This window comes from Podarcis raffonei, chromosome 13 (assembly GCF_027172205.1).
Source record: "Podarcis raffonei isolate rPodRaf1 chromosome 13, rPodRaf1.pri, whole genome shotgun sequence".
In the NCBI taxonomy this organism is placed as follows: Eukaryota; Metazoa; Chordata; class Lepidosauria; order Squamata; family Lacertidae; genus Podarcis; species Podarcis raffonei.
The window spans coordinates 48,265,887-48,291,736 of record NC_070614.1 but is presented as its reverse complement, the minus strand read 5'-3'; the positions used below and the strand labels follow the sequence as shown (position 1 = coordinate 48,291,736).

The 25,850-nt window shown below is 40.2% G+C and overlaps 2 protein-coding genes across 2 annotated transcripts; both read right to left on the bottom strand.

Annotated features, from left to right (window-relative positions):
- Positions 1-1,793: 1,793 nt before the first annotated feature.
- On the bottom strand, positions 1,794-8,483 carry LOC128399207 (vomeronasal type-2 receptor 26-like). Its single transcript, XM_053360455.1, has 6 exons — positions 8,326-8,483; positions 6,629-6,920; positions 4,953-5,810; positions 4,511-4,714; positions 3,564-3,690; positions 1,794-2,695 (listed from the first exon to the last, which is right to left on the bottom strand). The coding sequence occupies exons 1-6, from the start codon at positions 8,481-8,483 to the stop codon at positions 1,794-1,796; spliced, it is 2,541 nt and encodes an 846-aa protein (XP_053216430.1).
- Positions 8,484-10,534: 2,051 nt separating this feature from the next.
- Positions 10,535-17,644, bottom strand: LOC128399206 (vomeronasal type-2 receptor 26-like). The gene is made up of 6 exons (XM_053360453.1): positions 17,487-17,644; positions 16,541-16,832; positions 14,961-15,383; positions 13,854-14,081; positions 12,159-12,285; positions 10,535-11,436 (listed from the first exon to the last, which is right to left on the bottom strand). The coding sequence occupies exons 1-6, from the start codon at positions 17,642-17,644 to the stop codon at positions 10,535-10,537; spliced, it is 2,130 nt and encodes a 709-aa protein (XP_053216428.1).
- Positions 17,645-25,850: the final 8,206 nt, after the last annotated feature.

Below are 25,850 nucleotides of genomic sequence, written 5' to 3'. Positions count from 1 at the left end.
TGTAGCCTTATTGGAGTTCACTGATTGGGTCTGCGTTGCTCCGGGACAGGAAGGAGGAAGTCAAATGACACCGAGGTTGATTCCAAGAAAGAGTTTATTCTGCTCTCCGGATAGCAGAAGGCACTTGGGTGGTGAGTCCACAGGAAGTCGAAAGAAATGAGATGTTTCATGCAGTATATATATTCTCCAGGCACCCTCTCCCCCTTCCCCAGCCACGTCAGCTTGTACACGCAGGTTGACATCACAGATGTTCCTGCTCTGGCACTCTTAACCATAAAAGGGATTTCCTTCCTGCACTCCTGACCATAAAAGGATATTCCTGTTCCTACTCTTATCTTGGAGCCAGAGGTCACTATTTCTGAGAACACACTCTGGCATTTTTCTCAGACTTGGGTCTGTGCATCTTTGTGGTCAGAACATAAGATAAGGCACAAACGTGTTTTCTCTGTTCTGCTGGTACAGTCAGGGTCATCCTTGACGTCACAAACTGATAAAGGAGAGAGCTGTGTTCTTGTTATGCATTTGCTCAACGGCTCAAGTTTATGCATTTTAGCTAAGGAAAAATAGGGATTTTGGTGCAGTTTAAAACTGCCTGCACAGTCAGCTTTGGGATTTGGGAAACCCATTCCTTCAGTACTAATTCTCTTCAGTGTGATTTTGCTCAAACTCAGCTGTTAACAATTCTGGCAAAGCACACACTGCCACCTAGAAGGGGTTGGATTTAACTTCACCTACTTCCATCAGACCCACACCTAAAGGGGGAGGGAGGCCTTGTTGACCCACACCTTCTTGGGGCCCCACAGCTCTAAGAAGGTGCTACATGGTAGTTCCAAAGGTGATCTGTACTCAACGTATAGGCCCCAGAAGCAAGAAGAAAATAATTGGGTCTCACATTTCTCTGCATCTGTAATTCCAAAAGGTTTCATGATCTATATCAACCCAATTACAAATGTTTATTCCAAAAAAGAAGTTTAAAAGTAACCTTGAACTGGTCTAAAGCCTTATCATCATCATCATCATCACCACCACCACCACCATTATTTTGTTTATAAACCACCCATCTTGCTGGGTTTTCCCGGCCACTCTGGACAGCTTACAGCATATCTCAAATCATAATAAAAACAACAAGCATTAAAAACTTCCCAATACAGGGCTGCAATCAGATGTATTCTAAAAGTTGTGTAGTTCTTAACTCCTTTGCAGCTGAAGGGAGGCTGTTCCACAGGGAACTCAGGTATAGCTGTGATATCTGACACTCCTAAGCTGTTGTATTTGTCTACTTACAGATCACACTATTTGAACAAAATACATTCTCAGAAAATTGTTTGTTAGGTGAGTGTTTCCTTAAGGAGCCAACAGTTTCCATTAATACCTATTAGAACATTCTAATGTGTTTTTGACCTCAAAATGTTGACCCTCAAAGTGTGAAAACCCCATGAAAACACTCTGAAGCCTTCCAAAAGGCAAACATGGAAGGAAGATCACCTTGTTTCTTTACAGTACTAAACACACGACCAACCTTTGGGATATCTGAGCCTGTGGTGCATATAACAAGGTTTGGGTACTAATTACTCATGTTAGAATAAGAGATTTTTCATATAAAAGGCATTTGGATAGTGGGGCCTGTGTATAGAAAATATAAACAAACAAATGGCAAAAAAGTGATCTCAAGTACGTTTGCTACTGGAATATATATATATATATAGAGAGAGAGAGAGAGAGAGAGTATTTTGTCTTCAACTCTTAACTATCACATATTTAAAATTTACCAGAGTGAAGGGGGAAAAACCTGTTTAATTCTTTTTTCTTATAAGTTGCTCCCTGTTGTTCAGTTCTGGCCTCAGAATAATGATGTAGCATTTAGGGGCAAAGATGCAGCCCAATAACCCAGCACTGGAGGCCAAGATGGAGAAGATCTCCACAGCCACCATGCTCTTTCCACTTGTGCTCAGGTAGGCTGGAAAAAAAGACAGCCAAACACTGCAAAAGAGCAACATGCTGAAGGTAATGAACTTGGCTTCATTAAAACTGTCAGGTAACTTGCGGGCTGCAAATGCAGCAACGAAGCTGGCAATGGCCAAGAGGCCCATGTAGCCCAGGACACAATAAAACATGGTGACTGACCCTTCATTACATTGCACAATGATTTCTTCTGCTAAAGAGTGCATGTCCAGATCAGGGAAGGGGGGAGATGTCATCAACCACACAGTACAGGTAGTTGATTGAATAAGAGAACAGGGAAGCACAACTGAGTAGGCCAGTCTTTTCCCTACCCACTTCCTCATGCTGGACCCTGGCTTGGTGGCCATGAAAGCTACAACTACAGTGATAGTTTTGGCCAACACACAAGAAACGGCTACAGAGAAGATGATGCCAAACGTTGGTTGCCGGAGGAGGCAGGAGACTGTGCTAGATTCACCCAGAAATAACAAGGAAGAGAGGAAGCAGAGCAAGAGAGAGACAAGGAGAGAGTAGGTGAGGTCCCGGTTGTTGGCTTTAACTATGGGAGTGTCTCTGTACTTAATGAATGTTCCTAGCACCAAAGCTGTGATGAAGAAGAAAGAAAGGGCAACCAATGCTAAACTGATCCCTAAAGGTTCTTCATAAGAAAGGAAGGTCATCGTTTTTTCAATGCAGGCAGTTTTGTTCTTGTTAGGATACTGAGTTTTGGGGCATCTGAAGCAGTCATTCATATCTGAAAAATAAACAAGGTCAAATTCAAATGCTGATTGAACAGTACTTTGTCTGCTATGTGACTGCTTCACTGAAATTAAATTATACCTATTGGAATGCATGTATTTTAGTGTTCCGATATAAATACTTTGATCTCACTTATTCTAAAAGCTATTATAATTTTCAACCGTATTTTGCCTTCCATGTGTCACAGTGTTCATATATGAGTGTTTTAAACTCAGTGTATTTTTAGGCTTATTAAAATCATTTGTGTGCTAAGTTTATTATATGTGTGTTGAAATCCTACTAACTGCCTTTCTTTTTCACATAATAACATAATCACCTGCTACATCAGGACAGTGACCCATTTCATCTAGCTTCCTGATTTCACAGTGGCCAACCAGATGCCTATGGGATGCCTGCAAGCAGGACCTGAGTTAAACAGAAGTCTCCCCCAATGCCCACACTTTCCAGCAACTGGTATTTGGAAGATTTCAGTCTCTGATGATGGAGGCACAGCAAAGCCATCAGAGGTCATTGCCATTGATAGCCTTGTCCTCCATGACTTTGTCTTATCCTCCTTTAAAGGCTTTCAAGTGATTGCTTCCCACTGCATCTTGTAGGAGTGAATTCCATGGTTAAATCAGAAACTTCATGAAGCAGTTAATTTTCATTAGCCTGTTCTGAATCATCCAGCACTCAATTTCCAAACATGCTTCCGAGCTCTAGTGTTCTGTTTATCCTATTTTCCCATGCATTGAAGAATTTTAGTCATTTTTATCATGTTGCTCCTTACTTGCTTTTTGCTCTAAAATAACCCCCTGAAATGCTACCATCTAGCCTTGCTATTGTCCTTAGAGGAAGAAAAATATGAGCGCTTCATGACTTACCATTCTGGTTTGAAATTTCCCCTTCTGAACAAGGAGCACAACCATAGCAGCAAAACTTTTCCCCTTCTTTCTTTTTCTTCTGATTCCCAGGGTGGCAGTGGTCATTACACAGAGAAAGGGGAGTCACCTATCCATAGGAGGAAACAGTTCAGAAGATCGGAAAAACTGATTGTTTATTTGACTTCTATTTATGAAATTCACTACTCAGCAAATAAAGGTTTAATATAAAAGAGCTGCATTATGCAGTTGTGTTAACTATGAATCACATTATTTGGGATTCCCTCCAAACCTATGACAAACTCTGCTATCATTTACAGCAAAAAACCATATTTTGTGGTGTCCCAAAATATTGTCAGGCTTCCCCAACAAGGTGCAATGCTGGTCACCCCCAATCCAATATTCTTCAATTCACACCAAACCTGTGCCAAAGTTTTGCATTTATGGAGAGGGGGGACCAGTAGGGCATTAAGTTTGTCAGGTCAGCCATACAGTTCGAGGGCTCTCCAAAATGTTTTGTTTGTTCTGCAAAATGCTGCAAAACAATTGAAACACATATCAACAGGACTTCATTTAAACCCTGCCTGGAGATGCAATGGATTTAACCTGGGAACTTGTGCATGCCGTATGTGTTCTATTACTGAGTTATTGTTTCCATACATTATGAAAAGAGGTTACCAAATGGGCGCCTATATAATAATTTCATTTATATACTCCAAAGGCTTTGCTTTATGTATATGGAAGATATAGTTATACAAAAATGTCCTGGTTTTATTCCTTGGCATTTCTAAGTGGCATCAATTCTGAATTTGCTAGGCAGCCATATTTTTTCTTGGCCATATCAGATAGAAGCAATAGAATTTCTGACACCTATTAGAACACATCATAAGGACAGTGAGGAAAAGAAGGATTCCTTGAATTCAGACCTGATTAAAACCTCTGTGCCATACAAGCATATCTTCATGAATGATGAATGCTTCTCCTTCAAGAGCATCAGGATCAACTTGTCCAACTTTCATTTGAAGGAAGGATTTGTTTGGGAATGTGATCATGTTCGTGATGTCATATCCACCTCTCAGTTCCCTTTTATCATCAAAAGACAATGTTTCTCCTGCTGAGTTGTTGAATGAAATGCCTTGCAGAAAATGGTGCAGCTGATTCAAACAGAAAAAGGGAAAAGAAGGAATATATATATCTAGAATGAAGGCCAAATATCAACAATGGGCTATATTCATATAGCAGATGGAAACGTTATAACAAAGCAATAGAAGGCTAAAATTCTGTACATACTAAATATATAGGAAATAATCACAATCTCAAAATATTATCACGTGATGTCTTGCCTCAGAGAAATTGACTCACTGAAATAATATTTTGTTTGCAGCATGTTACCTGCCAAGGCTGCAGATCTTGAAGTTCAAACCTTTTGCCTCCCACCATTGCTCTTTGCTTTGATCTGTATGAATAAATAGCATGCAAAGCATGAGCGACAACATAGACAGCGTTGTGGATACTGTAGCTGTGGCCAGTCATGTCCATTTCAAACAGATGCCCAGGAAGACATTCTAACTTCTCCTCCCCTGTACATGTTTCAGTATCTTGCATGAGCAGATCTGGAAATGGACAGTCAAATGCTTGCTCCCAGAAGTCCTTGAGAAAACCATCACCTGAATTCCAGTAAGGTTTTATGATCTGAAGAAATTCATTGAACTTGAGAAGCTTTTTGGAGTGTATGGTGAAGGAAATGGCACCTTCAAAGAGCTCAAGATCCCAAGACTTTTGAAAACTCAATAATATGAAATCAATCTGGGTTGTCATGATCCACACCTTTCTAAATGATGCACTTTCCTTATTTTCAGGATCTCGTAGATACATAACAGATCTCAGCCAGCTCAATGTCAGAGAATCTCCATAGACAATGAATGCATTGGCTTTATCATTTGTGACACCCACATAATACCTATCAAGCATATCAAAAATTTCACCCACCATATCAAAACGAGCTATTTTTTCCATTCTTTGTGTGAAGGCTGAACAGATCCCATGCTGGTAAAGCATGGGCTCCAGGGCCTGCAGGAAATTTTCTCCTCCATCATCATCTGTAACAAAGAGTCCAATCCATGTCCATCCAAAATGCTGGAGCAAGCTGATAATTGCCATATACTGATGCACTTCATTGGGCACCATGCGGTAAAAGGAAAGGAAGTTATCTATATCACTCTCCTCTTGGGGGAATGAGCCATATGCAAGCTAACAGGAAAAGAACAGACATTATCAGTATTATACAAAACCTCTCTAGCCCTGCAAATGACCAATATTGCAAAATAAATTAGGGCCCTTTAATCCGTTACCCAGACTCCTCAAGGAGGCAGGGCCTATGGTCAGCTTTGTAAGTCTTCAGGTCAACCTGGCCTCCTTGCAGAGACAACTTCTCTTGCAGTTGTTGTGTGGAACAGGTTGGTGGTATTGGAAGTGTCCAAGGTGCTACCTGCTGCCTGTTTGACTCAGACTTTCACTGGTGTAGCAATATCTACTGGTAAGGAGTAATCTACATTTTTGACAGACATTCCAGCTTGCAATGCTTCAGCATCAGTCATGTTTACTTTCTGAATCTCAAAATCACTTTCAGAATGATAAGAGTGTGAACAAAAATTCATGACCCTACTCATAAAACCTAAGAACTAATCAGAATCTGGATGCAGGTGGCACTGTGGTCCAAACCACAGAGCCTAGGGCTTGCCAATCAGAAGGTCGGCAGTTCAAATCTCCACAACAGGGTGAGCTCCCATTGTTCAGTCCCTGCTCCTGCCCACCTAGCAGTTTGAAAGCATGTCAAACTGCAAGTAGATAAATAGGTACTACTCCGGCAGGAAGGTAAACGGCATTTCCGTGTGGTGCTCTGGTTCTCCAGAAGCAGTTTAGTCATGCTGGCCACACGACCTGGAAGCTGTCTGTGGACAAACGCCGGCTCACTCGGCCTATAGAGCGAGATGAGCATGCAACCCCAGACTCATCCGAGACTGATCCTAAGTCAGGGGTACCGTTTACCTTTTACTGATAAAACCTACCTGTGGAATCTTGTAGAGGCTTAAGGTATCAGCCATATGGAAGGAGGTATCAGAGCTAAGTCCTCCGATTATGGCAATGAGGTTTTTCTGCGAGTCACATTTATAGTTGGGAGCAAATCTATGCATTTTAAAGAGCAGGTCCATGGTGTTACGATAGGTCATCCTTGCATCATAATAGCTGTCATAGATGTGGAACCCAAGTGTGACATTGGGCAAGAGGTTGGGATTCTCATTTATCACTTTTACAGCAAATGCCAGGGCCAGGATGTGCTGGTAGAATTTTGTAATCATGCTGCAAATGAGGTTAGTTTAAAATTTCAGAGTTGAATTCTACGATGCAGCAAGTAGACAAAACAAATTGCCATTTCTGTCTCAAAATTATACATATTCAATGATAACCTTATTATGTATGGTGATTCTAAAATAATAAATATCAAACTCTTCAGCCCATATAAAATGTATTACTCATCATGACATTTCTTTTATCACCATTTAGTTAGCTCTTGTTTGGTCTTTAATATCCACCTCTCCCTCCCAAAAAATGACTGCAACAACATCCAACTCTTTCTCTTTGTACTAAAAATGGCCATGAAGGTGATTATTCTTTGCATCTAGCCCAGGAAAGCAACAATATTTCATTGAATTTTGCGTATTAGAATGAAGGAAACATCCATATTAGTGCATGCAAATAATTGCAAGTAAAAGGTAAAGGTAAAGGTACCCCTGCCCATACGGGCCAGTCGTGTCCGACTCTGGGGTTGCGCACCCATCTCACTTAAGAGGCCGGGGGCCAGCGCTGTCCGAAGACACTTCTGGGTCACGTGGCCAGCGCGACAAGCTGCATCTGGCGAGCCAGCGCAGCACACGGAAACGCCGTTTACCTTCCCTCTAGTAAGCGGTCCCTATTTATCTACTTGCACCCAGGGGTGCTTTCGAACTGCTAGGTTGGCAGGCGCTGGGACCGAGCAACGGGAGTGCACCCCGCCGCGGGGATTCGAACCGCCGACCTGACGATCGGCAAGTCCTAGGCGCTAAGGTTTTACCCACAGCGCCACCCGCTCAGTGCTAATTGCAAGTAGCACTCTCTAATAGTATTTTTTGATGATTTATTATTTATACTTCATGCTAACGAGAGCAAAGCTCATACCTTTTTTTAATCACCCAAGGCTTGGGAAAGGAATTAATCTCCCATCAACTTACTGTTGCTACAATCAGTTTAACAGACTCCCAACACACACTATATTTTGTTAAAATTTCTAGATTTCACTTATCAGCCAGTACCAGGTGTCACTTCATAGATGAATGAAATATATTGAAACAGGTTTATATCTCACAAAGCACTTCTCAAACCATGAGGTCAATATCTCACAAAGGAGACTCAAACAGTGTCTGATTCATGGCATTTCTTCTAGGAAGATTAGACACTTGCAGATTAGGTGCCCCAAGAACATGCAAAGCAGGAACCCTTCCATCCCCCCCCTCCTGCTGGTCCTTGTTGGTGGAATTAAAACAAGGCATACAAAGTCTCCTTCCTTTTCTCCAAACTGCCTTTCAAAACTGAATGTATTATTATCACAGAGGGCAAAGCAATTATTTTCTGCCAGTCATTTTAGGAAAATACACAATTATTTTTTTTAAAAAACAACAACACTGGAAGGATTAATCCCAAAAATGAAAGAGGAGGGAGAGTCTCTTACTGTGGATTATTATCAAACAGATTCTGTGAAGGATTTTCAATGAAGCATTCTTCAATGATGGAATAATAGAACTGAGAGGCAATCCCACCAATGATGAGGCCACCTGACTGGTACCACTCATGTGGAACAGGAAATTGATCAGTCTCAGGGCACCTCATAGCTGCTTTGCACACAACAGGAGGCAGCAGAAAAAGCAAAGTGAATGACCACAGCATCCTTGTAGGCAAGCCTCTTTGCAATCTTGGATGCTCTTTGCCTATCAGTCCCTGCAGAATGAGTTAAGCAAACTAGATGGCATGATACCTGGCTCTGTCAATAGAGCACAACAAGAGAGATTGGCACACCTTATTTAAAAATCAAAGCAGTATAAACACATGCTTTGGATGCTAGGTGAGATTTCTGAGTGCTCAACACTCAGATTTCAAGGCAGACCAATAATATGATGAAAATACAAAATGGTAGAAAGAAAATTGGGAGCCAAGACTACCTCTAGATACTATTCCTATCTCCTCATGATACAGAGATTCATCATTATAATCCCTTTCATGGCTGTTTATTGACAGTTTTCTTATGCCTCTGGTGTTCTGACCAGGTGGACAAATTATAGTGATTTGGATAATTGTACAGTGACTTAATAACTTTTGAAAAGTTTTAGTTCCAATGAGGGTTGGTGTTTTTTTCTTTTATTGCAACATGTTGTGTTCGGTGTTTATTCTCAAATCTGCCTACAACGCCCTATGCGCTGCCTATGCCCCTTTGTGGCACAGAAAGGGGCAATTAGCCTGAAGTGTTCCATGGTATGTGAAAGCATCAGCAGGAAAGTCAAAGTGAGTCTATTTTGTTTTGTAACTCAAGGCAGCAAATCTTGAATGAAAGGTGACTGTCCAACTCCAGTTTTGCCACATGACTTGGCAGCTCTTATTTTTCTATGTGATAAATTTGTGGCAAAATCCAGATGTGTCATCAAGATGAGGGAAACTATACTATTGTGACAGTAGCCATAAAATAAAGAGGTGTGACACAAGTGAAGTGTGTTTATTTAAATTGTACTAATTCTCTTCAGTGTGATTTTGCTCAAACTCAGCTGTTAACAATTCTGGCAAAGCACACACTGCCACCTAGAAGGGGTTGGATTTAACTTCACCTACTTCCATCAGACCCACACCAAAGGGGAGAGGGAGGCCTTCTTGACCCACACCTTCTTGGGGCCCCACAGCTCTAAGAAGGTGCTACATGGTAGTTCCAAAGGTGATCTGTACTCAATGTATAGGCCCCAGAACCAAGAAGAAAATAATTGGGTCTCACATTTCTCTGCATATGTAATTCCAAAAGGTTTCATGATCTATATCAACCCAATTACAAATGTTTATTCCAAAAAAGAAGTTTAAAAGTAACCTTGAACTGGTCTAAAGCCTTATCATCATCATCATCATCATCATCACAACCACCACCACCACCACCATTATTTTATTTATAAACCACCCATCTTGCTGGATTTTCCCGGCCACTCTGGACAGCTTACAGCATATCTCAAATCATAATAAAAACAACAAGCATTAAAAACTTCACGATACAGGGCCGCAATCAGATGTATTCTAAAAGTTGTGTAGTGCTAAACTCCTTTACAGCTGAAGGGAGGCTGTTCCACAGGGAACTCAGGTATAGCTGTGATATCTGACACTCCTAAGCTATTGTATTTGTCTACTTACAGATCACACTATTTGAACAAAATACATTCTCAGAAAATTGTTTGTTAGGTGAGTGTTTCCCTAAGGAGCCAACAGTTTCCATTAATACCTATGAGAACATTCTAATGTGTTCTGGACCTCAAAATGTTGACCCTCAAAGTGTGAAAACCCCATGAAAACACTCTGAAGCCTTCCAAAAGGCAAACATGGAAGGAAAGTCAGCTTGTTTCTTTACAGTACTAAACACACGACCAACCTTTGGGATATCTGAGCCTGTGGTTCATATAACAAGGTTTGGTACTAATTACTCATGTTAGAATAAGTGATTTTTCATATAAAAGGCATTTGGATAGTGGGTCCTGTGTATAGAAAATATAAATAAACAAATGGCAAAAAAGTGATCTCAAGTACGTTTGCTACTGGAATATATATATAGAGAGAGAGTGAGTGAGTATTTTGTCTTCAACTCTTAACTATCACATATTTAAAATTTACCAGAGTGAAGGGGGAAAAAAACCTGTTTAATTCTTTTTTCTTATAAGTTGCTCCCTGTTGTTCAGTTCTGGCCTCAGAATAATGATGTAGCATTTAGGGGCAAAGATGCAGCCTAATAACCCAGCACTGGAGGCCAAGATGGAGAAGATCTCCACAGCCACCATGTATTTTCCACTTGTGCTCAGGTAGGCTGGAATAAAAGACAGCCAAACGCTGCAAAAGAGCAACATGCTGAAAGTAATGAATTTGGCTTCATTAAAACTGTCCGGCAATTTGCGGGCTGCAAATGCGGCAACGAAGCTGGCAATGGCCAAGAGGCCCATATAGCCCAAGACACAGTAGAACATGGTGACTGACCCTTCATTACATTGCACAATGATTTCTTCTGTTAAAGAGTGCATGTCCAAATCAGAAAAGGGTGGAGATGTCATCAACCATGCGGTACAAATTGTTGCTTGAATAAGAGAACAGGAAAAGACAATGGAATTTGTCATTTTTTTCCTTATCCACTTCCTCATGCTTGACCCTGGCTTGGTGGCCATGAAAGCTAGAATCACAGTGATAGTTTTGGCCAACACACAAGAAATGGCTACAGAGAAGATGATGCCAAAAGTTGGTTGCCGGAGGAGGCAGGAAACTGTGCTAGGTTCACCCAGAAATAACAATGAAGAAAGGAAGCAGAGCAGGAGAGAGACAAGGAGAGAGTAGGTGAGGTCCTGGTTGTTGGCTTTGACTATGGGAGTGTCTCTGCACTTAATGAATGTTCCTAGCACCAAAGCTGTGATGAGGAAGAAAGAAAGGGCAACTGATGCTAAACTAATCCCTAAAGGTTCTTCATAAGAAAGGAAGGTTATCATTTTCTCAATGCAGGCAGTTTTGTTCTTGTTTGGATACTGAGCTTTTGGGCATCTGAAGCAGTCATTCATATCTGAAAAATAAACAAGGTCTAATTTCAATACTGACTGAACAGTACTTTGTCTTTTATGTGACTGCTTCACTGACATTGTATTTCTTTTTTGGATAAGAACATAAGAGTCAGCTTAATCAGGCCAATGACCCATCTCATTCAGCTTCCTTTTCTCTCTGTGGCCAAAAGAGGTGCTTATGGGAATCCTGCAAGCAGGCCGTGGGTGAAACAGAAGTCTCCCTTGACCCCTCACATTTCCCAGAAACTGGTATTTGGAATGTTACAGCTTCTGACCATGGAGGCATAGCAGAGTTCATAACCATTGATAGACTTCTCCTCCCTGAGTGTCTAAAATTCTTTTAAAATTCTTTTAAAGCCTTCCATGTCCATGTCTATCCTGGCCTCTTGTGGGCGGAAATTTCATACTTTAATCATGTGCTGCATGAAGAAGATAATTTTCTTCTGTTTGTTCTGAATCATCCAACATTCAATTTCATAAGATGCCCCTGAGCTCTCATGGTATTAGAGACGGGTATTCCCCCCCCCCCATTATCTGATTTTTTCAATGCCCCATTGAATTGTTTTCTCAATTCCGTTATCTGATTTCTCAATGCCTAGATTTATACATTGTCATTATCTTGCCCCTTACCCACTTTTTGATCTATAATAACCCCCTCAAATGCTACTGTCTATTCTTGCCAGTGTCCTCATAGGATGAAAAATATGAGTACTACATAACTTACCATCCTGGTTTGAAATTTCCCCTTCTGAACATGGAGCACAACCATAGCAGCAAAACTTTTCCCCTTCTTTCTTTTTCTTCTGATTCCCAGGGTGGCAGTGGTCATTACACAGAGAAAGGGGAATCACCTATCCATAGCAGGAAAGCAGTTTCAGAGGATAGGAGAAAATGTGTTTAGTTCCCTACTCAGCACAGTTCTTTTTAAGAGAATTGTCCTATACAGCCGTAAAATACCATTATTTGAGATCCCCTCCAAACCTATGATAAAAATTGCAATTATTTTGCAGCAGAAACCTTAAATTTTGCAGTGCCCTCAAAACTGTATTGCTGATATTCCCAGCACAGTGCTCTATTGGTTATCCCAAATGCAATATTGCCAAAATTACTCCCCCTTGTGCTATAGTCTTGCGATAGTTTTGCAGTGTTTATAGCATATCTCTGGGGGGCAGTGGGGTGGTGGGACAGAGTAACTGATATGTCAATCTTGGTTCCTAGTTAACACCACTCAAAATCCAGCACTGTCCAAAACACTTCAAAACTGTGCCAAAGTTTTGCAATCATGGATTGGGGGTAACCTATGCCAAAGTTTTGCAAATGTATTACAGCATTTCATAAGTCAAACTTCACCATTTGACTTATGAAATGCTGTAATACAATTGAAAAACTTTGGCATAGGTTAGGAGGGGATCCCAATGTTTTTCATAGTTCACATAGCTACCTTATGCCAAGTCTGACTTTTGGTCCAAAAATTTCAGCAGTATTTCCTTTCTAACCCTGCCTGGAGATCAAAGGGACCTTTTCCCAGCAGCACATGTGTTGTTACTAAGCTATTGATAAAGAGGTTGACAAATGGGGGAATCTGAAGAAATTTCATGTGGATATTCCAGAGCTTTGCTTTATATATATGCAAGGCACTGTAAATATAAATCCTAAATTTAGCAGTTCAAAGTTACATAGGGCTGCCATACCTCCCGGTTTTCCTGGACATTACAGGGATTTCAAAGGTGGAAGTTATGTCAGGGGGGGGGGGACTTTCTGGAAGGCGGTGGTTTCTCCTGGGTCTTAGGCAAGTAAACAGAAAAAATGTGTTTTGGGGGGTTTTATTAAAAAAAACCCCAATTCATTAGTTTACGGGTCTTCCTAAAAAAAATGCTAAACAGTTGAAATATGACAACCCTAAAGTTGTCATAGGGATGCGGGTGGCACTGTGGTCTAAACCACAGAGCCTAGGGCTTGCTGATCAGAAGGTCGGCAATCCGAATCCTTGCTACGGGGTGCGCTCCCGTTGTTCGGTCCCAGCTCCTGCCCACGTAGTAGTTCGAAAGCACATCAAGTGCAAGTAGATAAATAGGTTCCGCTCTGGCAGGAAGGTAAACAGGGTTTCCATGTGCAGCACTCTGGTTCTCTAGAAGTGGCTTAGTCATGCTGGCTACATGACCCAGAAGCTGTCTGCGGAGAAACGCCGGCTCCCTCGGCCTATAGAGTGAGAAGAGTGCACAACCCCAGAGTCATCCACGACTGGACCTAATGGTCAGTGGCACCTTTACCTTTAAAGTTGCATTGAATGTGCCAGAGAGCCAATTTTTCCCCTCTGCCCTATCAGATAGAAATAGCAATTTTAAAGATGGGAATTTCTAACACCCAAAGAACATGTCTTAAGAACAGTGGGAACCAGACGGATTCCAAGGATGCAGACCTCATTAAAACCTCTGTGCCACACAATCATATCTTCATGAATGATGAATACTTCTCCTTCAAGAGCATCAGGATTAACACGTCCAACTTTCACTTGAAGGAAAGACTTGTTTGGGAATGTGATCATGTTCGTAATGTCAAATCCGCCTCCCATTTCCCTTTTTTCATTAAAGGACATTGTTTGCCCTGCTGAGTTGTTAAACGAAATGCCTTGCAGAAAATAGTGGAGCTGATTCAAAGAGAACAAGGGGGGAAAAGAAAAAAAGAAAAATATATACTGAAGGCCAAATATAAAAAATGAGCAATTTCAATTCAGTGCATAGAAAAATTATAACATTGCAGTAGAAGGTTAAAATTCTGTACATGCTAAATATACAGGAAAACGGGTGCTCACAAAATGTTATCACTTTAAAAATATCATATTTCATGATTTGTGGCTTTGGAGTAATTGGCTAACTGAAATAATGTTTTGTTTGCATTATGTTACTCCCTTTTATATGAATATTGCTTATGAATCTGCACCTAACACAGACCAAGTATTAAAAATGAGCTATTTTCATATAGCAGATAGAAATGTTACAAAATGATATCGCTTTAAAAATGTCCTGTGTCATGAAGTTCAGACTTGGGGTAATTGGCTCATGGAAATAATATATTGTTTGCAATATGTTACCTGCCAAGGCTGCAGATCTTGAAGTTGAAACCTTTTGTCTCTTGCCATTGTTCTGTGCTTTGATCTGAATGAATAAATAGCATGCAAAGCATGAGCGACAACAAAGACAGCATTGTAGATATTGTAGCTGTGGCCAATCATGCCCATTTCAAATTGATGCCGAGGAAGACACTTTAACTTCTCCTCCCCTGTACAGGTTTCATTAATTTGTATGATCAGATCTGGAAATGTACAGTCAAATGCTTGCTCCCAGAAGTCCTTGAGAAAACCATCTGCCTGGTTCCAGTAAGGTTTTATGATCTGAAGAAATTCATTGAAGCCAAGAAGCTCTTTTGATTGAATGGTAAAGGAAATGGCACCTTGAAAGGGCTCAAGATCCCAAGACTTTTGATAACTCAGTAATATGAAATCAATTTGTGTTGTCATGATCCACACCTTTCTAAATGATGTGATTTCCTTATTTTCAGGATCTTGTATAAATAGAAGAAATCTTAGCCAGCTCAGTGTCAGAGAATCTCCATAGATGATGAATGCATTGACTTTATCATTTGTGACATCCACATAATATTCATTGAGCATGTTGAAAATTTCACCTCCCAAATCAAAATGAGCTACTTTTTCCATTCTTCGTGTGAAGGCTGAACAGATTCCATGTTGGTGAAGCAATGGCTCCATAGTCTGCAAGAAATTTTCTCCTCCATTGTCATCTGTAACAAAGAGTCCAATCCATGTCCATCCAAAATGGTGAAGCAAGCTGATAATTGCCATATACTGATGAGCTTCATTGGGCACCATGCGGTAAAAGGCAAGCAAGTGACCTATATCACTCTCCTTTTGTGGAAATGAGCCATATGTAAGCTACAAGGAAAAGTGCAGACATTATAAAGGTATGTAAGTCTAAATAACCTTTTTGATCATTTGGCTGTTCATTCAACAAATGTTTGTTGAAGAAATTTTTAGATGGTTAAACTGAATGATTCGTCCAGCTGAAATTTTTAGAGATGTGGTGATATTTTCCGATTTCTGGATATTTTATTTCATAAAGTATTTATGTCTTGTCAGACATGTCCCTTTGTTTCATTTGAAGAGTGCAATCCTAATCTTGAATTCCTCTGTCTGTGGAGATTTAGGATTTGGGAGAAGCTGTACTACTTGGATTAACCCCAGATATATCTTTGCCATGTCTGATATGCTGGCAAAATTCCACCAATGCACCAGCAGAATGCTACTCTCGTTCAACTGTTTGGAATCATGAATGAGATGCACACAGCACAGGGAAGTATCACAGTTACCCTGCAACTGGATTGAGGAACTGTGGTTCCCTGTTCAAGGTGTTGTGTTTGTGTGGTGGATATTTTTTGGATGCCATTGTACGTCCATGCATGGTGGGATGTTGGTGTCCTGTGCTCCTTCCAGCCAGGCTTTGTGGGGTCTCTCCAAAGAAGGAGAGCATGAATTGTCATGACCTTTGTCTGCTGCAATGGAATGCATGGCTGGGGAATTTCTTGAGAACAGACTATTTCCTTGGCAGGAAATTCAGGGCTAATTCAGGGCCACACCGATTGGAGAATACATCCTACATAGTCCTCTGAGTCAGATGATGAGTACCATACAAAACCTCTGTCTCTCCATTCTTGTAGAACTCAAATATTACAAAATAAGTTAGCAACCTTTCATCAGTCATCCAGGTTATCCAGGGAGGTAGAGCCTAAGGTCAGCTTTCTAAGTCCTCAGGTGGTCCAGGCTCCTTGCAGAGACAACTTCACTTGCAGATGTACAGGGTGTTGGTGTTGGAAGTGTCCAATGCACTGCATGCTGTCTCCTTGACTCAGACTTTCACTGGTGTAGCAATTTCTACTGGTAAGGAGTAATCTACATTTCTGATAGACATTCCAGCTCGTAATGCATAACCATCAGTCATCTTCACTTTCTGAATCTCAAAATCATTTTCAGAATGGGAAGAGAAGAGTGTGATTTGTGAGAAAAAAATTCATGACCCAACTCATAAAACCTACCTGTGGAATCTTGTAGAGGCTTAGGGTATCAGCCATATGGAAGGAGGTATCAGAGCTAAGTCCTCCGATTATGGCTATGAGGTTTTTCTGCGAGTCACATTTGTAGTTTGGAACAAATCTATGCATTTTGAAGAGCAAGTCCAGAGTGTTACGATAGGTTATCCTTGCATCATAATAGCTGTCATAGATGTGGAATCCCAGTGTGACATTGGGCAATAGGTTGGGATTCTCATTTATCACTTTTACAGCAAATGCCAGGGCCAGGATGTGCTGGTAGAATTTTGTTATCATGCTGCAAATGAGGTTAGTTTAAAATTTCAGAGGAGAATTCTACAATGCAGGAAGTAGACAAAACAAATTGCCACTTCTGTCTTAAACTGATACATATTGAACTACAACCTTTTTATCTTTTATGGTGGTCTTAAAATAATAAACATCATACTCTTCAGCCCAAATAAAATATATGATTCATCATGCCATCTTTGTATTATGTCTTGTTTGACTTTTAATCTCAGTGGCCTCCCACCCAAAAAAGACAACAATAATCTCCACCTCTTTCTCTTTTACTCAAACTGGCTATGCAGGTGACCATTCTTTGCATCTAGCTCAGAAAAGCAACAATATTTCAATGAAATTCTCTCAAACAGTATCTGATTCATGAAATATGTTCTAGGAAGATTAAACAGAGTCTGTGCCCCAAGACTAGGTACAGCAGTATCATCTGCATTCTCCTCTTCTTGGTCCTTAATACACATCCATTTGGTGCAATTAAAACCAAGCATACTAACCACATCTCCATATTTCTTTTCCAAATAGAAAGCATTCTCATGATCACAAAAGACAAAGCCATCATTTACTGCCTGCCAGCTTAGTAGGATGTACAATACTAAATAAAGTACTGGGAAGGATTAATCCCAAAAATGAAGGGGGAGGGGGAGTCTCTTACTGTGGATTATCATCAAACAGATTCTGTGAAGGGTTGTCCTTGAAGAAATCTTCTAAGAAGGAATAATAGAACTGAGAAGCTATCCCACCAATGATGAGGCCACCTGACTGGTACCACTCATGCGGAACAGGAAATGTATCAGTCTCAGGGCATCTCATAGCTGCTTTGCATACAACAGGAGGCAGCAGAAAAAGCAAAGTGAATGACCACAGCATCCTAGTAGACAAGCTTCTCAGCAATCTTGGATGCTCTTTGCCTATCAGTACCTGCAGAATGACTTAAGCAAACTACATTGCATGATTCCTGGCTTTGTCAATACAACACAACAAGAGAGATAGGCACACCTTATTTTAAAATAAAAACAGTATAAACACATGCTTTGGATGCAAGGTGAGATTTCCAACACTCAGATTTCAAGACAGACCAATAATCTGACAAAAATACAAAAGGAGAGGAGGAAAACTGGGAGCCATGGCTGCCTCTTGAGACTGCTCCTATTTTCTCATGGTACAAAGGTTCATTATTATAATCCCTTTCATGGATGTTTATTGACAGTTTACTTATGCCTCTGGTGTTCTGAAGGGTGGAGAAAGTATAGTGATTTGGATAATTGTACGGTGACTTAATAACTTTTGAAAAGTTTTAGTTCCAATGAGGTGTGTTGGTTTGGTTTTTTGCATCATGTTGAGTTGTGTGTTTATTCTCAGATCTTCCTACGTGCTGCCTCTGTCCCTTGGTGGCACAAAATTGGCAATTAGCTTAAAGTCTTCCATGGTAACTGAACACCAGTAGGAAAGTCAAAATGAATCCATTTTGTTTTGTGACTCAAAGTAGCAAATCTTGAAATAAAAGTCACTGTCCGACTCCAGTTTTGCCACATGACTGGGCAGCTGTTATCTATCTACAGAATAAATTTGTGGCAAAAACAGATGTGTCATCAAGGAGAGGAAAAGTATACTCTTGTGACAAAAGCTATGAAATAAAGAGGCATGACACAAGTGAAGTAAGGGTGAAACATAGGACTGGGTTTATTTAAATTGAGCAAATTCTTTTCAGTGTGATTTTTCTCAAACTCTTTTGCTGTTAACCATTCCGGCAAGCCACTCACTGCCACCTAGCAGAAATTGGATTTAACTTCATCTACTTCCATCAGCCCCACACCTAAGGGGGGAAGGAGCCCTTGTGGACCCACCCCTTCTTGGGGCCCCACAACTCTAAGAAGGTGTTACATGTTAGTTCCAGTTGTGATCTGTACTCAATGAGCAGGTCTTAGAACCGAGAAGAACATAACTGGGTCTCACATTTCTCTTTAAAGGTATCTAAGGGTGCTCACCAAACAACTAGCTGCTAAAATACTGTCCTTATCAGCCACATAAGAGCCACATGCCACAGAATCATAGAACTGTAAAGTTTAATGGACCTCAAGGGTCTCTGCAAGGCAGGAATCCCAACTTAATATTGCCCAGGCAGGTGCATTATGTGACCCATGAGAGCAACAGAATAAGCAGATTGTACAACAGTGGGTGGATATAATCAGTTGAAATCTTTATTGACAGCAGCAGGCATGACATTGGGTCTCAGAATTCCTTATTCTGAGGGCCTTCTCGGTAGTGGCACCTGCCCTGTGGAATGCCCTTCCACCAGATGTCAAAGAGAAAAATAACAGCCAAACTTTTAGAAGACCTCTGAAGGCAGCCCTGTTTAGGGAAGCTTTTAATGTTTAATAGGTTATTGCATTTTAGTGTTTGGTTGGAAGCTACCCAGAGTGGCTGGGGAAACCCAGCCAGATGGATGGGGTATAAATAATAATAATAATAATAATAATAATAATTCCAGACGACCCATTTTGATGGAACGAATCTGCTGGGTTTAGACCGCCCCAAACCTATTCCATGGGAGTCAGCCACTGTTGAACCATGTTGTGGTGCAAGCCAAGCAAGCAGGGTCTCAATGGATGACTGAGATGCAGATTCTGCCAAACAAGCCGGTTCCATCATCCCTGCTAGCTAGGGATTATGGGAGCTGTAGGCCAAAAACATCTGGAGGGCTGATGTTCCATCTTTGAGGAAGCCTGCCTTAAGGGGTAGCCCCAAGGCCTCCAGGGCTGAACTTGGCACTCTGGCCATCTTATACCTGGTCAACCATGATCCATCCTGGTGAATGAACAGCTGGCTGCTAATGGTGGGCTGCAAGTTCAAAAGCCATGCATGTCCCTAAGTAAACAAATTATGCAGCAAAGTATAGCATGGAAATACAGGCAGTAAAAGCTTAAAATGTGCCCTTTAAAGTGAGTTCCAAAGTTTTCCACTTCCCCCAGTGTAGGGAAATGAGCATAAATTTGGTAAGTTAGAAAGAGTTTACTTAAAAATTCTTCAAAGGTCAAATACAATGCTTAAGAAAATAGGCAGTACAACTTAGTTACAAAGTGGTGAAAGTTCCCCAATTATTGGTATAGAAATTTAAGACTGGCTAGAGACAGCCACAAACTAACCAGCTCAAACCTTTTCACACATGGAGTTTCTCAGGTAGACTGAAGGGGAACAAAATCTTGATTACCTACTTTGTTCCACGGTGAGCAAAACCTTGAAGAACAGCTTATTCTATGATATTAATGCATTAATTAGACTTAATTCATGCACTAATTAGATTTAAGTATGTTGGTGATATGAGGCTGGTTAACAAATCCAGAAAAATAGAACAGGACTTGGAGCAGCAATGGAAATGATGCACCAAGACAGGGACTTCCGGGTTAGCGCCAGCGATAATGGCGGATTCCCTCTGATCTCCGAGGGACCAGCTCCGTGGGATCGGGTCTGACCGCTGCGGCGAAGCGGGGACCCATTCAAAAATCAATGGCGGGTGAAGCCTGTGAGCGTGGGACTCAGCGGGCACCTTCAGCGCCCCCCCAAACTGCAAAGGAACCCTTTTTTTGGGCTCCGGAGTAAAGCGGGGAGAGCGGCGCGGTGCTGTGAGTGACTGCTTCTTCCGCGGAGCGAAGCTGCACAGCCGTTATCGGAGAGCGCTGACTTTTTCCTGGACAATTTGGCTGCAAGAAACAACTACCCATGAGTAGGATTAAATTGGATTATAAAGGAAAGGAAATTAGTAAATTCGGCACTGAAACGGGGAAGTATAAACAGGAAGTCTGCTTCCCGTTTCTTGTATATATAATAAAGCAAAGAGACTGTGAGCTAGAACTTTGAAAGTAACTTTTAAAAGGGTCAAAATCCGAACGTCAGACAGAAGATTTCCCCTCTGGATTGCAGGAAAGGAGGGGAAAAGATTTGAACTTTACTTCCCTGTAAAGAAAGTGGGGAAAGGAAGGTAAAATCCACTGCTTAGATCCTGGGAACGGACTGCATTGAAAATGAATGCTGCATTGTCAAAGGCACGTAATAAATTGCTTTTGACAGCTAACTCTGCAAAAAAGATACAGTGTTTCTGGCTGACTTCTGGTTTTAGAGTAACTTTAAAATAGTTGGAATTGATACAGTCGTCTTTTTTGATAAACTGGGGGACTTAAAAATGTTATTTTTCAAAGTTACAAGTCTGACTGCAACTGTGTCCCCCTAGAGGAAGTTGGACATTGTTACAAAAATAATTGAGCCAGGGAATTTTCCACTCCATAACAAAGCCCAGCTGTGGGAGCGACCTTGGACTTATCTGGAGTGGTATGGCAGACGGGAAAGAAAAGATAGATTTGACTCAAGAGAAAATATTGAGGTCTGGCAGAATTCGCACGGACATTGGGTCACAAAGAAGAGCATCAGCATCTGGGGCCTCTGGGGTATCTGGACCACCAGGGGCTGTACCAGCACAAGCAAAGTCAAAAGGAATGTCATCTGAGGAGGTTTTAGCTTTGGCATTAGGGAAAATTAATGAATCATTGGAAAATTTAACCAGGCAAGTAAGCTGAAACAAATATACAGGTGGCTGAAACAAATAAACAAGTAGCTGAAGCATCAGCAAAAATTGACTAGAATACTACGAGCATAAATAATTTGGGACAGCAGGTGAACACCAATACACAGGCTATTGAGAAATTGCTTCAAGAATCTACTCAGATTCGAAAGACTGCTGAGGAAGCAAAGGAGATAGCAACTGCCACTGAAGAGAAGATACCACCGATACACAGACGACTGGACGACTACGGTTTGATGCTTTCCATGGTGGAATTGAAGGAGAAACAAACTAATCTGAGGATCAGAGCTGTACCTGAACTTGAGAAGGACAATTTGGCTGATTTTCTTACTAAGGAATTTATAGACTTTTGGCAACTAGATTCGGGAAAGGAAGAATTCAAGATAGTAAGTGCATTCAGGCTTGGAAAAGGAGGAAAGAAGAATAAAGTGAGAGACTGTCTTATTACTTTTCGAACTAAAGAGGAGAGAGATAAAATCTTGAATTTGCACTACCAAAAGACCTTGGAAATTTATCAGTCAAGTGTTGAGATTTTTAAGGATATTCCGAAACATCTTTTGGACTTCAGGTCTAACTACGGAGAGCTGGTCGCTTTGCTGAGAAGTAACAGAATCCTTTTTAGGTGGGAGTTCCCTCAAGGCTTGTCCTTTAAATACAAAGGAAGGAAGATAAAAATAAGATCACTGGACAACAAAGATAGATTTTTGAGAGACCATGGAGAAGATTTGCAGAAAGAAGTGGAAATAGGGAAAGAGCCAAGAGCACGGGAAAGTGGAATACTAGACATAGCAAACTTATCTTTTGGATTACCTGGTTCAGAGAAAGTGACGCCACCGACAGATCAAGAACAGATACTTGGTGCTGTTGGAGGAAAAACAAAGTAACTACACTATGGCTCTGCAACTATTAAGCTGGAATTGTAATGGTCTAAATTCCCCCCAGAAAAGGAAAAATGTTTTTCATTTATTGAAAAGAGAACAATTGGACTTGATTTGCCTACAGGAAACACATGTGATTAGGTTACATAGAAAAGTACTGATTAATAAAAGATTGGGACAAGAGTTTATTTCATCTGACAAAGTTTAAAAAAGAGGAGTAGTGATCTATGCAAAGGAGAGATTATCACCGAAATTTATTTTTAAAGATGACCAAGGAAGATATGTGGCAATTAAAATTCAAATTCAAGGAGAAAAATTCCTGATAGTAGGAATTTATGCACCAAACGAGGGGAAATCTGAATTCTTCAAAAAGTTGCATGAGACTTTAATGGACTATATGGACTATAATTTGATCTTGATGGGAGACATGAACGGAGTAGTATCAACAAACATGGATAAGGCACAAAGACAAGTGATCACCAAGGATGGTAGACTACCGAAAACCTTTTTTGAGATGACGACCATTTGGATTTAGTTGATATTTGGAGAATAAATTCCCTGGCTAGAGAGGGAACTTTCTTTTCTGAAGCCAAAATGACATGGACCATAATCGATCAAATATGGGTAACTAGTGGAATGGCTCCAAAGATAAAGAAGGCGGAAATCTGTCCAAGAACTTGCTCTGACCATAATCCTGTGAAGATGGAGATGAAACTGATTTCCACTGGTTCTTTTAGATGGAGGATGAATGACACCTTATGTAGAGATGAAAACGTGATTAAGAAGGCCCAAAAAACTATGAGAGACTATTTTGAGATAAATATGAACACTGATGTTGAAAAAAGAGTTATCTGGGACGCAAGTAAAGCCATTATGAGAGGGTTCTTGATACAACAGAATGCAATAAAGAAAAGAAGCCAAAATGAAAAGAAAGATAAAATATTGGAAAAAATAAAAGATAGTGAGAAGAAATTGAGAGCAAAACCAAAGTCGCAAGAGATTCTGAAAGAAATAAAGCTATACCAAGTACAATATATGAAAATGATGAATCAGGAAATAGAATGGAAAATTAAACAAATGAGACAAAAGACATTTGAATCAGCTAATAAATGTGGGAAGTTGCTAGCGTGGCAAATGAAAAAAAGACAAAAATTAAATACTATTACAAACCTAGAAGTGGAAGGAAGGAACATACAGAACCCAGCCAAGATTAAAAAATGTTTCCAGAGGTACTTCAAACAATTATACACACAAGGGCCACAGAAAGAAGTTGACACAGATCGATTTTTGAAGATAAATGGATTACAAAAAATTCCTCAAGAAAGTAAATTAATGTTGAACTGTAAAATATCTGAACAGGAAATAGAAGATGCCATTCAGAACATGCAATTGGGCAAATCTCCAGGACCAGATGGACTGACTTCAAGATATTACAGAACTTTAAAACAATGGTTAGTACAACCTTTAAAAGAAGTCTGTAATGAAATACTGGAAGGGAAAAAGGTACCAGAATCGTGGAAAGAAACATATATTACACTTATACCGAAAACAGAAACTGAAAAAACTCAGCTTAAGAACTACCGCCCCATATCACTACTTAATGTGGACAAAATTTTTGCAGATATTTTGGCTAAGAGATTAAAAAAAGTGTTGATGGAAGAGATTCATAAAGACCAAGCAGGCTTTCTTCCGAGTAGACATTTGTCTGATAATTTGAGGAATATAATTAACATTCTGGAAAAGTTAGAAGTGAATACTAACACCAAAGCAGTTTTAATATTTGTAGATGCAGAGAAAGCCTTTGACAATATTTCTTGGAGTTTTATGAAGAAAAATCTACAGGGGATGGGGGTGGGAGAAGGATTTGGAAACGGTATAAGTGCAATTTACTCTGAACAAAAGGCCAAGTTAATTGTTAATAATGAGGTGACGGAGGAATTTAAGATAGAGAAAGGGACACGACAAGGTTGCCCAATTTCCCCATTGCTTTTTATATCAGTCCTGGAGGTTTTGCTGAATATGATTAGAAGAGACCAGTTGGTTAAAGGTATACAAGTCGGAGCTAAACAGTATAAATTGAGAGCATTTGCAGACGATTTAGTATTGACATTACAGGAGCCAGAATCTAGTACCAAAAGAGTTTTGGAACTGATTCAAGATTTTGGTCAGGTTGCTGGATTCAAATTGAACAAACTAAAAACAAAGGTTTTTGGGGAAAAATTAACAGAGAATGAAAGAGAGAGGTTTCGGAATGAGACAGGTTTAACAGTGGTTAAAAAAGTGAAATACTTGGGGATTAACATGACAGCCAAAAACGTGAATTTATTTAAAGATAATTATGAAAAATGTTGGGCGGAAGTGAAAAAAGACTTAGAACTTTGGTCAAACTTGAAGCTTTCACTGCTAGGCCGTATTGCTGCGATAAAGATGAATGTATTGCCAAGAATGTTATTTTTGTTTCAAGTATTGCAAATTGTAGACAAGATGGACTGTTTCAAGAAGTGGCAGAGAGATATTTCTAGATTTGTCTGGCAGGGCAAGAAGCCCAGAATAAATTTTAAGATTTTAACGGATGCAAAGGAAAGAGGTGGATTTGCCCTGCCAGACCTTAAACTGTATTATGAATCAGCAGCTTTCTGCTGGTTGAAAGAATGGCTACTCCTTGAGAATACAGACATTTTGGATTTGGAAGGTTTTAACAATGTATTTGGTTGGCATGCATATCTGTGGTATGATAAGGTCAAAGCACATAAAGCATTTAAAAATCATATTGTCAGGAAAGCACTATTTAATGTCTGGATAAGATATAAAGATTTATTTGAAAATAAAACCCCAAGGTGGTTATCACCAATGGAAGCAAAGGCCTTGAGAAAACTCAATATGGAGACCAAATGGCCGAAATATTGGGAAATTTTGGAACAAGTAGGAGACAAATTGAAATTGCAGAGTTATGAAAAACTAAAGAATAAAGTGCGAGATTGGCTTCATTATTACCAAATAATGGAGGCATATAATCAGGACAAAAAAATTGGATTCCAGGTGGAAAAATCAAAATTGGAAACAGAACTGTTAGAGCCCAAAACGAAGATTTTGTCAAGGATGTATAACTTGCTGTTGAAATGGAATACTCAGGATGAAACGGTGAAATCTGCTATGATTAAGTGGGCACAAGATGTTGGACATAATATTATGTTCGCTGACTGGGAACAGTTATGGACCACAGGTATGAAGTTTATGGCATGCAATGCCTTAAGAGAGAATATTATGAAAATGATATACAGGTGGTACATGACCCCAGTCAAACTGGCAAAAATTTATCATTTGCCTGATAACAAATGTTGGAAATGTAAAGAAACAAAAGGTACATTCTTTCACCTTTGGTGGACGTGCCCAAGGATTAAGGTTTTCTGGGAGAATTGAAATGAATTGAATATAATTGAATTGAATATAATGAATTGAAAAAGGTATTTAAATATACCTTCTTGAAGAAACCAGAGGCCTTTCTTCTGGGCATAGTCGGCCAACAGGTGCCAAAGAAGGACAGAACTTTTTTTATGTATGCCAC